This window comes from Sebastes fasciatus, chromosome 19 (assembly GCF_043250625.1).
Source record: "Sebastes fasciatus isolate fSebFas1 chromosome 19, fSebFas1.pri, whole genome shotgun sequence".
Classification (NCBI taxonomy): Eukaryota; Metazoa; Chordata; class Actinopteri; order Perciformes; family Sebastidae; genus Sebastes; species Sebastes fasciatus.
The window spans coordinates 10,225,077-10,240,796 of record NC_133813.1 but is presented as its reverse complement, the minus strand read 5'-3'; the positions used below and the strand labels follow the sequence as shown (position 1 = coordinate 10,240,796).

Genomic DNA, 15,720 nt, shown 5'->3' with positions numbered 1-15,720 from the left:
ATAAATGACAAACTGGGCTATAAATATGTGTTATGCCACTGTCAGGTGTAATGTAATATTCAGCTTACTCTCACCCTGCCTGCCATTATGAATCCAAACTATTCAGGGTCATATTTCCACACCACAAGGTTTGGAGCTTTTATTGGTGCAGGGTTGTCTCCAACATCACTGTATGTCTGTAAAGGGGAGACTCGTGGGTACCCATAGAACCCATTTTCATTCACATACCTTGAGGTCAGAGGTCAAGGGACCCCTTTGAAAATGGCCATGCCAGTTTTTCCTCGCCAAAATTTAGAGTAACTTTGAAGTGTTATTCAGCCTCCTTCCTGAAAAGCTAGCATGGCTGGGACCAATAGATTCCTTAGGATTTTTAGTTTCATTTCATTCCAGTATCCTTCCTCTAGTTTTAAAACCCGCCAACCATTTGGCAGCACCTCCACGGCCAACTAGGTGGTTGAGAATATCTGGTATAAGTCATAGGTCAAAGTCCAAACAGTTTGACTCTGGCTTTTATCAATAGGTTCTAAAATATATTTTTTAATCATTCTTGATAAAAAAATGTAATACCTTTTTCCTTCCACTCTGCTGACTTTCCCTGAGGCCGACCCTTTACATTATGAAACAGCAAAAACCTTTATTTGCCCTCTCCTGTTTGAACATGATAATCTCTCTGGTCCATAAAAAAATGGCAGTTTGATGTGGAAGAATGACCTGACCTTTCCAGAAGAGTATAGGCTGTTATAGGAAGCCCATGGTTTTGGAAAGACATGTTCAGTAACACATGACGTAATGTAATGTTTGGGTGTCCAGTCTCCACATACCTTTGGCCATGTACTGCTTAGCTCTGTAACACACTGGTCCACTTTCAAAAGATACTACTAGCAAAGGCAGAAAAGACTAGAAGTGAACTGTACATTTATAGGTATAAAAAACGTCACCCTGAAAAGTAAGGCTTATCCGTCCTGGTAGATTAAACCATACAGTATTGTTCTATAGTATAACTGAGAACAAATACATTTAAATTACATGTGAAATAGTGTGTAAAACTGAGAGAAACACACAGACAGAGAGATGACTGTGACATCAATCAGCTCCTATCTCCATTCCTGCAATAATCTGTCTCGTTCAAACTTCACCTTCACAAAAGGAAAACAGTATTTCATCTTGATGTGAAGCAACAACAAAAACCAAAGTCAAAGCACAGTGGATTGCTATTTGGCACTATTAGAGAAGACACAATGGCAGAGTGTTATATGGCCACTGGCACTGACCCAGAACCTGGTCTGCACATCTCAAAGATCTCTGCCTGGGGGCTGAATCAGCCTGTCGTAGGCAGTTCTGGTTGCCAGAGGCCTAGTATGTTCAATGCTTTCATTGAAACACAGAGCTGCAGACGCTACTGCACTGCAGGAAAATACATGTCAGAGTTGTTTTCTGATTAGCTAAACATACCAAACGAATTCTACAAAGAATCAGTGCCCTATAATCATCTCTTGACTGCAGCCAGTAGAGAGAGATAATGGTGACATGATGACAGTGGTCCACATATAGGTTAGGTGAATTGGAAATTAGGATACAAATACCTAATATTATCATTATCTATGAATCTACAATTCCCCAGAGACCACTTGGATGTCGTCGTGCTATAGAAGAGGCTCCTTCTGCTCCCACATGCGTCACTGAACAAGATAAACTGTTAGGAAAATGGATTACAATTCAGTACAGTATGTTCCGCTTACAATATGAAAATTGTGCTTTTCAACTGAATTATTAAATTAATGTATTGTTGAAGTCTGTTGTATTCAGGGCAATGGTGTTTGCTTTTGTATCGTTGCTTTGGCAACGGAAGAAAACAGAAATAGCAGAGAAATTTGAATAGAAATGAATCGATAAAGAGCTTGAAAGAAAAAGTAATACGTTTGCAAATCACAAAAACAGTATAGATACGTTTCACTTTCAGTTCAGTTTGATATCGGAAAATATTCTAAATAGAGCGTACGCTTAAACGGATATCCATTTGTTTTTTTTAGGTGGGCCTTTCTTTTAGGTGGCTAATATATGTTTTTCTGCCATCCCCGTCCACAGCACTGTATTGCTTTGCTCCGGTGCCGGTGCTCCTGTCTGTTTCTCGATGCTGGTGGCACACCGACCGTGATTTACTCAAAGTAATACACCTACTATGGATAAGTACCTCATACAATCCCACTTCAAAACACCCGAACTATCCCTTTAAGCCCCCCGACAATGTCCCGTTTCCAACATCAACATACAAACTTCAAAATAAAAGCAGACAGATTGCTAGTTTTTGTGCAGTTTTCTTTATTGAAAAATTAAACACCCTTTCTGTATAAATAGCATGTCATTGTACAACACTCCTCGTTAAAATGTGCAGGAAGCAGGCGAAAAGATTGAAGGATGGAGTGACGGGACAACAGCTGAAGAGCATGGCAGGCAGGGCGGACGAATGAACACCAACAAAATCAACTTGTGCAGCTAATAAAGCAGGAGGCACACTCAGTGAAACGAATAAACATGATCAATAGACTCAACAGGTGGTTGCTTCACAAGTCTGACCTTTGCGGGGAAGCAGTGGTTCAGGGGTGGGGGGGGTGAGGGACAAACCATCAAACCTTGCTCCAACACGAGCAACAAGACAATGTCTGAGCTGTCGTGTCTCATGTCGGAGCCAAGGCCAGCACCTCTCCGTCTTGGCTTCTGATTAATGAGACTGTCAGCGGCTTCTATCGCTTCCCTCCATCATCCCTCCCTCCTGGATGGCCCTTTAATATCAGGTCAAAGAGAAGGCCGAGCCGCTATCGACGCATGTCTACAAGATGGGGTCATTATGGAGTTAACTCACGACAAGTTTTTTTGTGGAGGAGGGATGATTCTGCAGTTAAAATATGCTTTAGAAACGTCTACATAAATAAATAAATAAATAAGTTTAATTCTATAACATCTGTTTCTTTTCCTGTAGAACTTTATTCATCAACTCTCACGTTTGACTTTCTCTGAGACGTGTTTGCATTTATCACATTTCACCTGAGCAGGGTGCAGCCAGCAGCAGGGACGGGTTCAGTGTCTTGCTCAAGGGAACTTTGGCATTAATGGACGCATGTAGCTGTTGCAGAGGTTGAACCAGTGGAAATATTTACCTCAGTTGAAGTGATTTAATAAAACGATCGCAAATGTAATTCGTCAACTTTACATATACTGGTTATCGGCTTTGCTTGAAGATTTATAAGGACTCTGTGTCAAACCTTAATACTTTTTGATAGTACTGTCCAAAATGTGTCCTTAGCACGGAGAAAAGTGGTCCGAAATGTACTCAGTTCTTTTTTGATGCAACTCATAATCAAATCATAATTCTTCCAATTTTAGACTTTATTCAGACAAAGTCCTTGTGTGGCTTCTTATGTCTCTCCTTGTCTCCTCTCCTCTCTCTGAAGGTGTCACGTGTGATGTTTGAATGCTCAATTCTGAAAACAAAAGCCTTCATCTGTGTGGCTGCGATTCCTTTCAGATTAGATTGTTTAACGGAGAGTAATTCCACTGAGAGGACACACTCCAGCTCTCATCTGTCTGTCTTATTACCTAGCTCATTCTGCATGTCTCTCACACACACACACACACACACACACACACACACACACACACTGATGCATCCTGAATTTTAAATTTTGTATGTGTTTGCAGTGAGTAAAGCAGCTTTTCATCAAGCCTGTTGACTTATTAATGGACAACATAACCTACAAAAATGTTATATAAATCCTGCAACAGGACCAGAGTTTCTGTTAAAGCCTTAGCTGGTGAAATGTTAGTATGATTTACAGGTCCAGGTTGTCCTTTTCCAGACACGCACATAATGATTCATCTCATCTTGATTCACTTCTTCAGGTGTATCATGTCACTACTTTCATGTTGACTGTCTTTCAACTCCTCGTTCTGTGAGGCAGAGGGAAACTTAAACATTCATGAAACTGTCTGGTTTTGAATATGTTTCCTGATCCTGTTCCCAAAACACATTTGAGATCAACCGTACGTGAAAATGAGAGGATGTCGGTTGGAAAAATTACATCGAAAGGGTTTTAACATTCAAATTTTGCTACATATGTAATTTCTCTTGAATAGGACATAACAAAGAAACTTAAATTAGCCTAATTTTACATATTTATAAATGAATGGAGGAATTCTGTGTCTGCAGTTGGAAAAAAAAGCTTTATGAAAGTGGGGATATTTATTAGGGATGCATTGAAACTGTATGTTGGAAGGCCCATATCAACTTTAATGAGTAACTTACAATAACAGTCACTCAGTGCTCTCATCAACACCATAAGCTACGGACAAAATTTGCTGGTAAAAAAAAGCTGGTGGAGACCAAACCAGAGCTAAAAGGAGAGTGAACATTCATCAGGTTGACAAAAACATGACTCAAAATGAATCAAAGAATAAATGAATGAAGTAATCCGACAAAAAAATATCAGAACTGTGTGTATATGTCGGCATCTGGTGGAGCTCTTTCATCTAGTGGCCAAAATCAATTCATGCAGCTTAAAAAAATTTTGATAGTTTTTTGGTTTTCTTACTTCTCACTTGTAAAATGAGCAATAGAACAAAACGTGGTCTTTCGACAGGTTTTCGCCTGGTAAGAAATTATAGATTTATTCAAAAACTATATATCTTGGGATCGTAATGTGGCATTACGGGTACAGGATGTGGGCATTTGTTTTTTTATTCATTAGAGACTGACATTTTGAAGATAAACAGCAGGTGTATGGTGCTGTTCTCTTAGTTGTCACCAGAATGATTCAGGAGTGTTTGATAGCAGTTTCTCACAGCGCTGCTCTGTTGGCGGTTTCATCAAAAAGACTACCTAACTACCGAGTCACTTCCTTGCACCTGTCTCATATAGCAGCTCCTTTGATGACATTCACATTTGCCGTCTCCTTGTTTTGAGCATATTTTCTCGTTTCATCCATTACCTTCAGACAGACGCACGCATACACAACGCACATCAACATACAGAACACTTAGATTAATTAGTCCAATTACTTCATATTTCTACCTGCAGCCTAATGCGAGTCTCTGGAGTGACACACGGAGGATGTTTGCTGTACATCCTCTCCATGCTTGCACTCTTCCTGAGCGGAAGCAAATCATCACAACAACAATCACGTCTCATCTGTTACTTTTGCTGCTCTCTCTTCTCCTCTCTCTCACTCCATCTCTCACTCCACCTGATTGCTTATCTCCTAATTGCTTTTCCATAAGTGATGAAATGTGTGCGTGCGTGCACACGTTCCATGTGTGAACATGTGCGGCGGAGTGTTCCTCAAATCTGTGGCAGTGTCGTCCTCTAAATGTCTCATTACTCCCCTCTTGGGCGTAATTGCTGCACTGAGCATGGCTTCAGCAAGCCCCCCAGGGTGAATATAATTAAAACTATGAAATTACAAAATAAAATCATCAATTGTTATTCAAAGAGTAGCAGGAGAAAAGCTGAGCGGTCTGAGGGAATAAACGGAGGGATGCGATCCCCTCTGAGAGAACCTCCACACTGAACTGGCCAAATCTGAAAACGTACAGTATCTTTGATCCAGCGTTTTCAACACACAGAAACTGAGCTTTTCAAAATTGCTCTGTAGAGTGGATGAATGTGAACACGACAACCTTGTTTCACAGAACATCTGAGAAGCCGTCATTGGAAACTGTTTGGAAAAGGGCAGGCACTTTCAAAAACTACTTGGCAGGTGATTGGATGAACCATCGGTCAATCAAACTCTTGCCGAAGCCAGTCGGGAGAAGAGCGAAAACATCTTTTCCATCTAGAAAACCCTTCAGTGCCGTTCTTTGCTTGTCTTTCAATGAAGAAATACTCTCCCGTTCTGATAACTGATGCTATTGCAGCTTCTACGCTAACCTCTTCAGGTGCCAACATTGTTGTTAAGAACGAACAGTCGCCTCTCTGTGTTGTCTCACACTATAGTTTCACCGTCTCACACACACATCTTCGGCTGCTGTTTGTGGTGCTGATCACAGGCTGGTTCGGAGTTACTTGGTGAGCCTCTCAATGGAGGCACAGCAATTGTCTGCTTTGCAATTGTCTGGAGTGGTTGTGTCTTGCAGGCGCGTGCACTTGTGTTTGGGGTGAGAGACCATGAAAAAGTTTGCACCGCAAAGCTGTTGCTTTAAAGTTTCGCTTTCACTTTTACACAGTAGTAGGCCCCTACTACTAACGCACATTATGAGCTGATAACAGTCAAATTGGGTGCGCAGCGTTTGCTGATGGAAATAAAAACAGTATTTAGCTGTTTCTTATTATTCGTATTGTGGACGCATTTTGCTTTCACAGCATTTTAAAGTTTAGCTGGCTAAGTGTGGACATAGTCTCAAACAATACAGATGGAGAAGTGGAAAGCAAACAGGAAATGATGTGCATTTGCATGGTGCCCATATGAAGATTTTCATCATACACACGTCTTTTTTGATGTCTTATTCAACAAATATGAGCATGGAATGTGTATTTTTTGTAGCCTGACATGATTTTATCCGTTTCCTCTTTGTGAAAGGGAAGTCATACGCAGACAGGCCCTGTGTAGAATCCCATATCACCAGGAAGGCCTGAATTATCATCATCTTTGAAATATATCACTATATGTCGATGATTCAACGGAGGTTACGGGTTTTATAATTCATATAGGAGTATCTTTATGTGTACAGTATATATGCATCTGTATCTACATTTGTTCATTTTTACATTTTACAAATCCAAGCTTGTAAAGTCGAGCGTGGATCAGTCTTAGATGTGCAGTTGTCTCTCAGGTAGAAGCAATAAATAGATTAAAAAATAACCGACCACGGGACGTGGGAGTGCTACGAGAAGTTCCAGTTGGTTTTCAAATGGTTGTAAATCCACAAGTTTTAACACGGAGAGAACAGAGAAAAAGGTATACGTTTCACTACTTTCCATTTTTAGTGCATAAGGTCTCACAGTGGGGAGGTAACACGTTGAGGAGGATCCTGAACGAAGTCCACGGCGGAAGTAATACCTTGTAAATTTGAGTCTCGTGTATCCAGACTCAAGGGTGGGGTTTTTAGAAGGGCTCAGAGATCAGTTGGTGGTTCGTTTGTGTCTATCTAAAAGAGTTGTGCCATTTAAAACAACAGACGCTTGAATTTCTTCCTCACGTGTCGTCCTGGAACCCATCTTCTCTTGGCGCTGCCCTCGTCATCGTCCTCTCTCCGCCTCCACGGAGCTATAGTGCCACATTGAACTCGGTCACCAGGAAGTCCACGTGGTCCCTCTCTTTGGTCTTGAAGGCCTCGGCGATGAGGCGTGCGGCGTCCCTGTGCTCGCGGCCCCTCATGGAAACCCCGTTTACCTCCAGGATCACCTGACCTACCTTCAGCTGGCCGCAGTTATGAGCTGAACCACCCCTCTGAGAGAGAAAGAGACACACAGAGAGAGATAGAGACAATGTGAATTTTGGAACTTAATTTTAAATTTTGGAGTAAGAACTGATACTTAATTAGTAAAAAAGAATGTGGTGCACCTTTGCAAAAGTAGTGGCTGATGTGGGGCGATATATTCTAATGAGCCTGCATGTGACATAGGAAAGGGAGCCAAATCTGAATGGCTTGTTGAATCACATGTTTTCTGATCTCTGCAGTCCACAAAAAACTGACTGGGTTGTCTTATTTCACAGGTTGTGGGTTGGTAGGCCATCCAGATACCCAAATGTATGTGCATAAGCACTAAAAAAGTGAGTTTTTCATGACCCCTTTGTCCCCCATATGTCCCCTTTAAGAGAACTAGTTGGGTTCTTCAATTTTCTCAAATGTAGAAACTTCACGTAGGCACAAAAAAATTCACAGGTGGTTGTACAAGTCATGTAAAGATAGCCTTTCTCCGAAGTGTGAAAAGAATCAGAATGCCTTAATCTGAATAAATTTGGATATATTTGGAGTTTATGGGTCGTCTCACACCTGTACTTTGGTTAATTTGGCCAAAGGCCAAGGAGGAAAATTATGCATGATTGCCTCTTAGTTCTACTCTGATTTGTGTTCACACTGACTTATTACAAGCAAACTAAGAGCTGTAAATATGAAGTCATATGGACTGACAGGTAACTCACTACTGACTGACAGTTTAAGGGATGTCATCCTACTTCATCAGCATTACATGGACCACAGGGGGAAAAAGACATCATGAGTCAAGGCTGCATCTGTTTATGATACATGATATCATAAATAGTGATGCACAGACAGCATGTTTCCCTCTTTTCACTCACTTTTATTGAGGAACTGCCAAAAAACCAAGGACACCAGCTCAACACACCTCTGGTTTTACTCCTTTTCACTTTCGGATATATCAGGGAAAACACTCATACATGGTACCATGATCTTGTATAAATTTAGGCTATACATTGTGTGTGTATAGAGGGAGATCTGAGATGGATTTAATATTTAGCTTATGAATTTATGCTAAAATTACACATCTGTTTTCACACAGTCCGGTGGTTGGTTGGTTTTACTTTCACACTACAAATGAACTGCACTAGCGGTTGAGACCCTTCTTCTCACGTGGCCTCCATCTGGTTGTTTATGGTGCCTTCAAATGGGGTCGTGTTTATCGTGTTGACAAGAAGAGTCCATATGAACGCCCCCCTCTTGTGGTATTCACAACCTCGTAAGTTGAACGTTTCTGAAAGCTCAGAGTTTACGACGTATCAGAATGGCAGAGGCCATCAAAGTTAATTTTTAAGCACATAACAAGTGAATATATTGTAATTTTAGTCGTATATTATAATCCTTCGTAATTTTCTAGTAGGTCTGAGGAAAATGTTGATATTCCCAAAGGCATCATCTTTATCCTCTGTCATTATGCCTTTGCATTAACTGTGTTAATATTGCCGTTGCTTAGCAGCGGTGTTCTCACGACTTAACCACTTGAACTCCAAGCATATCGTGTACACGACTTCCCACGCTGTAAACACGAGATCACAGGTTTAATTTGAAGGCATTAGTAGTTTTGATTTAACGGAAACAAACTGGTTAGGTGTGAAAGCACGCTGAAATTTGTTATGTTTCCTTCTGTTGATTTTTGACAGCTGGCCTTGAAGTTCTGCAGTGTGAAGTTTTTTACTCTCGGGTGATATGTTTGTGAATAAAACAAATGGAGCAGAACAGGTTGTCTTATATATCAAGTTAGAAGTGTTGTTTACACTAATTATCACATCTCACAAATGTGCATCTACTCATGAACAGGTGGCATTTATCAAGTTGAAATGAGCTTGGAACACAGAAGAAAGCACCAGTTTAGGATAAGAATACAAAAACGTTCTTGCCCGAGGCCCAATAAATCTACTGTAACGACTATCAATTCAAATACTAATATACAAAATGTCATGCTCAATATAAGAATTAAGCCACAGCACCCTTTTCCAATCTAATGCATGACGACAACACAAAACATATCCTTCCTCGTCTTGTAAAACACCAGGAAAATATTAACACAATATCATACGTGAAAACATGAAAAATGTAATATGTAATGTTATAAAATGAGGAGGAACATGTGTCATTTTCTTTGTTTGGTTGAAGAAATATGGTTAAAAATCAACTTTATTTTGCAGCAGACAGAATCATTTTTCATAGCAGCAGGAGTCTTTGATGGGTCAGGAAATTTCATCAAACTCAAATTACCGCCTTGCGGTTGTATACCTCCGCCAACCAGTCCGACCAAAGTGTTTTCACTTCAACATTTTATCCTGTTAGACATTTGTGTGAAATTGTCATAATTAGGATATGAATTCTTAAGGTATGGCCAAAAAAAATAATCTAATCAGTTCATCGTTGAGTCCAAGTGGATGTTTGTGCCTATTTTGAAGCAATTCCCTCCAGGCATTCCCAAGATATCGCGTTCACGAGAATGGACCGGACGTATGTACGTATGGACACCCTTAAACATAAAGTCTCTGGCCACGGCTGTCTCCGGGGTGGAGGCATAAAAAGTGTTAAGAGTTGTTTGTACTTCTGTCTGTGATCGAAAGGAATCACCATGGCAAATATCTCAAACTAACTGCGGCCCAGGTCCAAGGCTATCCAAGAAGCCCACTTGTTCCTGCAGGGGCCTCACAAATCCTCAGATTCCTATTTTGTAAACTAGGTCCTCTCGGTACCAAAGCTAGAATTTTAACATCATGCCATAAATGTGACAGATGCCTCATTAGCATACAGAAATAGAGCCGCCATGTTACAGAAAAACACATTCCCAGCCGCACAGACACATAAATACCCGCACAGACACACCTGCAGTCTGGCCCTCAGAGTACACAGCAAAGACCCAGCAGTACATTTTTTGCAGCTTTGTGCCTTTAGAAAGAAGTGAAATGCTTTCTCCTGACTGGCAACACTCCCCTCTTGCAGTCACACATTTCTTAGAAAAATGTTGTTATTGACAATCTGACACATGCACAGGACACATGATATTCACAAAATATACAAGGACTCAGGTCTCATTTCCCAGCTCCTTGGCAGTGAAACCAGAAGACTCCCAAAAGAACCAGCAGATCTCTGGCCAACAAGTCCGACGAGCATCAGTAAAACTTTGGAACGGCATCAATTTCAGTATCCTCGCCCACAGTCTGAATTGCTGAACAGAGGTTGTTAGCTACTGTGTGAAGTAAGCATCTAAGGCCTCTCTGTGCTCTGGAGAACAAACTCCACAGAGTAGATCTCAGCATACTTGATGCCACTTTGGTCTTGTTGAAGCAATCCTGAATAAAGAATCATATTTGTTCACCTTATGTGCTTCTCCTCTGCGGTCACAAGCCCAGAGGAAAGATATATGTGATGAAGTCGTGGCTGTAGTTCTTTCCCTCTCTTCGGTCTGAAGTGGAAACCACCAGCCGCCTCCACATTTATAATCAAGACTGCTCAGACCAGTCTAAATTACTTTCATTATACATTCAATTTGGACGTCCTTCCTGTGGATGATTTACGATCATTACCAGCAATAAGTGCCAATGCCAGAAGTAGTGTGTTCTTTATGTTAAGAGGCAAAACGTAATGGCCTCTGCATGCCTTTTGTGACCGTGTCATTGCAGCTTGGGCAAGGAACTTGATGAGCTGACTGAGTGTGGCTCCTTGTTGATGACTGATTGGCTGTGCTAGCACCATATTTCCAAGATAAAAAGAATGTGGGCGGTTTCAGCTATTTCCCAGTCAACTTTCTCCTCAACCTAACCTAAACCATGCTGCAGCTGATAACCCTGATTGGGGCAGAGGGTGGGCACTACGTTTTCGTAGTGACGCTGTCGGTTGGGACGGCGTTATCAGCTGTAACCACCATATGAGACCCGTGCAGAGCAGCGTGGATTATCCAGTGGGGCAAGCTTACATGCACTAATATGCACTCAAAGGCACGTGTGGCTGGCCGGCTAAGTAAACAAAGCAGGGAGGACACTCACAGAGAGAGAGTGACTTCATTCTCTGATCAGGTAGACATTACTCCTCTATATCTTTACATAGCAAAGAGTTGTTTGCTGCTATATTAATGCTCTGGATATCGTATGGCTTTAAACTTAATTTAAAAATGAAAAGGAAAAGAAAAACACAGGTTCCACTTTGTTGTGGTCTTAAAAGCACACCAAGTATGGCACAGTCACTCCTGTCAGTTCCATGTTCTCCTCCTCCTGACTCTGACAGCTGACCCCATTACATGTAACTCCGATCGCTGAAAACATCAGCATCGCTCCCACATCAGGACTGCATCATCACCTCTCTTATTTACTGAGCCTGCAACAATTACCCTGAGCTGGCGGAGCGGTCGGTTGTCGTGATCGGAAGATGGCAGTGATAACAAGCTGTTGCTTCAGGAGGGGCGACGGGGGCTGATAAGGACCGACCACGCGGCCGGCAGCAGCTTACTCATCTGCACCTCATCCTCAGCAGCCATGATTGAGGTGACTTGAGGCGAGAGCCCTTGTGCCCAGAGAGATAGGAAATACAGAAGCCAGAGGTTTGCTTTATCAGTACTCCACTGCGCTTACTTCCAATACTGCAGAGGAAAGATATTGCACAGGGCGCTAGCTTTGATGTGATCTGTCCCCCGGATAGAACCGATGCCCATCGGAAAGCCAGATACAAAATTAATGTTTTCTTTTCAAAGCAAATGTATCATTCTGATGCTTGGTCCTGACTGGGGAAAGTACTGAGGTAGTGAGCCTTGCTCAAGGGTCTAATAACATTGAGTTAGCTTTCCCCAGGTGATAGAGCAAAGTTTTCACAGCTCACTTATCCACCTCGAAAACCGAACGCGCAGAAAGTCTCCCTCCATTCCTGCAACAAGTGACCTTGAGGCCACCATGTTATTAATGCCTCTAAATAACTGTGAAGGTATACGCTGTTATTGTTCAGGGAAGTAGCAGCGGTGTCATGTAGCTTGTGGCTTTGCCTCGCTTGTGATCGATAGTGTTTGCACCTCAGCAAACCAAAGTTTGGATGAAATTCAAAAAAATATGGAGCTGTAATCAAAGACCCAGCAATAATTTAAACCTGATTAAAATTTCAATCTGCTTGCCTGAGGGGTTTAAGTGAACTTTAACTCTGATAAAATGAGCTCATTAAATTAATCTTTTCCTTGTTTCAGGCAGCTTTACTGGACCTCCTCACGCCACAGTGAGAAGGCGCCAATTTCCTCTGCTATTATCCAGTGCAATCAGCTGCATTTTTTATTTTCATTATCCTCACTCTGAAGTGTTATTATGGGTTGAACCATTTCAGTGGCTTCATCTCTTATGCGTAAATGTCTAGCTCTGTGTGCTTACTGTATGTCACAGACAATCCTTGGCAGAGGGGAGGTTTCCCTGACTTTCATAACAGTGTGGAAATCGAATGAAAGTACACACAGCTGCTCTTACTCTTTTCTTTCAAAAGTTTCATCGCTTAGTATTTTTTTGTGATAAGCAGGATGTGTTTATTCAAAAATGTGCTATGACTTTGAGCTGGTTATCTCTTTAATGATGTACTCTCCTGAAAAGCTGAGCTTCAACATGCTACAAACCACTGCTACTGACTTAAGCCCCTGACACACTAAGCCGACGGTCGGCTGTAGGACAGTTTGGGGTCGTCGTTGAGCGTCTGTCGGCCAGGTTTTTGCGGTGTGTCCCGCACCGTTGGCTGTAGTCTGCCCATGTCAGAGGTTTTTCGGCCGGAGGAGCTCGTAGGTGAAAGAAATCACCCCGATTGGCTGTTCGGCTTGAACGACTCAGTGCATGAGAAGAAAAACGGAAGTGAGGAAAGCAACGAGTAAAGTCAAGAGGAAAAACACATAAGGCTCTTTTCATTTCTCATCTTCATCTCATCTGATCATTCCAATACACAGATATTTTTCGCAACGACATGGCCATCTGGAATGAAGCTAAGTGGTGAGTGAGAGTGGTGTGGAAATGGTTGGCAGACGCCGCTTTGTTTCATGTATGTATCATAACAACAGCTTGTATATCCAAAGTCCTCGGTCTTCCAGTTTCCCTTTTTGAATGACAAATACAGACTACCGCAGCCTGCTGGTGTGGAGAGTTATTTCCTCTCATGCAGGCGCAGAACGTACGTGCTAACTGTCCGTCGGCTGTAGTCTTGCGGTGTGTTCAAAAACAACTTGCCTGCCAAGACAAAGGCAACATGAGGCGACCCAACAGTCGGCCTTCATCACCACTACTTCTTTGATGCCGGCCTGGTGTGTCTGGGCCTTAACACTATTATGTCTTTGCCTATGCCACATGGTGGAAAAAAATCCACCAAAACAAAAACAGCCACAATAATACCACAGACGCTCTCATCAAATCTTATCTCTAAGTTTGCGATAATAAATGGAGCTAAGGAACATACAATATTGTAGCAAAGAAGCAGCTGTGATATAAGAGCTGTGTTTCTCGCTTCAGGAGACAAAAACGGAAAACACATACATCAGAGAGAGAAAACAAAATCTTCCTGCATTAGCTTGGGGAGTTGGATCTGGAGAACTGATGGGAACCACTGCCGTTTGGGAATGAAAATCTGTTTACTTAGTCCCAGTGCAACTCTTCCCACAATGACCTTCCCACCACCTACACACCCAAATACTGCATCCACCAACAACACCGGACCTCCACCTCCCTGCACAAATCCTCCTGGTTCCCCCTCTCCTTATTAACACTGCTCCCACTCTCTTTTTTGCATCCTTCACTCACACTTGCCGCCCTTTCTTCCAGTCACTCTTTGATTTTGAATGTGCTGATTTCCAATCCTTTTATCCCTCCCTTCGCAATCAGCAACTCTTTTTTTATTTCAATCACTGCCTCTGAGTGGGAGGCTTGGAGACAGCTTTGAACGGGGGATGGCGGACTGTAGTATGTAGCTGCTCGCTGCTCTGATCTTTAAATTTGTAACGCCGTGTTTCCTCTGTGGTTAGAACATGATTAGATAGTCCTGATCTAAGCAAGGCTTTGTTGACAAATTGGCAGACAGATACATGCACATCCCTTCACAGTAATAGCTCAGAGGTGACTAACCTGTCAATATTTGGATTTCACTCTGCATAGCCAGGATCTGAATTTCCAGTATGTTTCAATACAGATATGCAACTGTATTCAACCACGTCATTAACGAAACATATTAACATGTCTGAACTGAGCCTTATCATTATCATTTACATAAAAAGTATGCTGTACACTGTAATCTCCCAGAGGTGCTGCCGATCTGCCTTTATTCCTAAACATCAACATTACACCAACTGCCTCATGAAAACCTAATTGCAGTGAATTGCCAGAGTCTCCCGGCAGTCACGCCTTTTCATGAAGGCCATTACTGTTATAATCGTCTTTGTGCGAGCCCCGACGAGGACAAAATTAGCAGGAATGTCAGTGTGAGTTCAGCTGCAGTGTGAGTTTCAGCAGTTTGGTCTGCGTATTCTTGCCCTGCTGTTAGTTAGTAGTTGGCTTTATTTTGACTATAAATTTAGATTGCATAGACCCAGTAGTGGAGGTGAAATGCTGTCCCCTATTTGTTTAGAGCATGTAGCCAGATCTTCCACATTGTACCTTTAAGAAGAGGTGAGCCTAGCATTGGTATTATTTTAAACATTATTTCCGTTTTCGTCCTGACCTACCTGTATTGTGACAATTCGTGGCAGCGGTTGTCGAGTGTTGGCTCCACCTTCAATGGCTATACCCAGAGTGGTGGCACTCTTTGCCACCCGCACTACTGCTGAGGTGGGCTCCAACAGCCCCGGCTAAAGTAAGGGAGAGAAAGGAGCGCAGGTTATCAAATCAGAAGAACGTTAGTTATGCATATTTATAAACCTGAATATATCCATAACAATACACAACATCCCTATGTCTCCTTCCCCTTTGTGCCACTATGCATACATATATTTTCCTGCCACGGAAGAGCTTTGTTTTCACACACGCTTAACAGTCTTCTCACTGGATTTACACATTCATAAAGGCCATGACTCTATTAATATGTACATATTCAATTCTGGTGACATATTCATGAATGAGCAATCTTGTTTAACAGCTTCACAAGTCAGAGGACAAAAGAAATAACCATTTTTTAAAACTATCTCACATGCCTCTCTCATGTCATTGTTTTTCTATTATTTAGTCACCTCTCATAAAGCTTCTCTTTCACTGGCTCCTGTAACCCGACGGGGGATCTCTTTCCTTGAGTGGATTCTTT

General features: G+C 42.0%; 1 protein-coding gene across 3 annotated transcripts in view; it reads right to left on the bottom strand.

The window, feature by feature from the left end:
• Positions 1 to 4,160: 4,160 nt before the first annotated feature.
• whrna (whirlin a) overlaps positions 4,161 to 15,720 on the bottom strand; it is a 153,504-nt gene continuing 141,944 nt past the window's right edge. For all 3 annotated transcript variants that reach the window (XM_074616755.1, XM_074616757.1, XM_074616756.1), the window contains 2 exons: positions 15,149 to 15,271; positions 4,161 to 7,439 (listed from right to left, as the gene is read on the bottom strand). In XM_074616755.1, the coding sequence (XP_074472856.1) occupies positions 7,257 to 7,439; positions 15,149 to 15,271 (306 nt within the window). In that variant the 3' untranslated portion in view covers positions 4,161 to 7,256. The remainder of the gene's footprint in view (positions 7,440 to 15,148; positions 15,272 to 15,720) is intronic.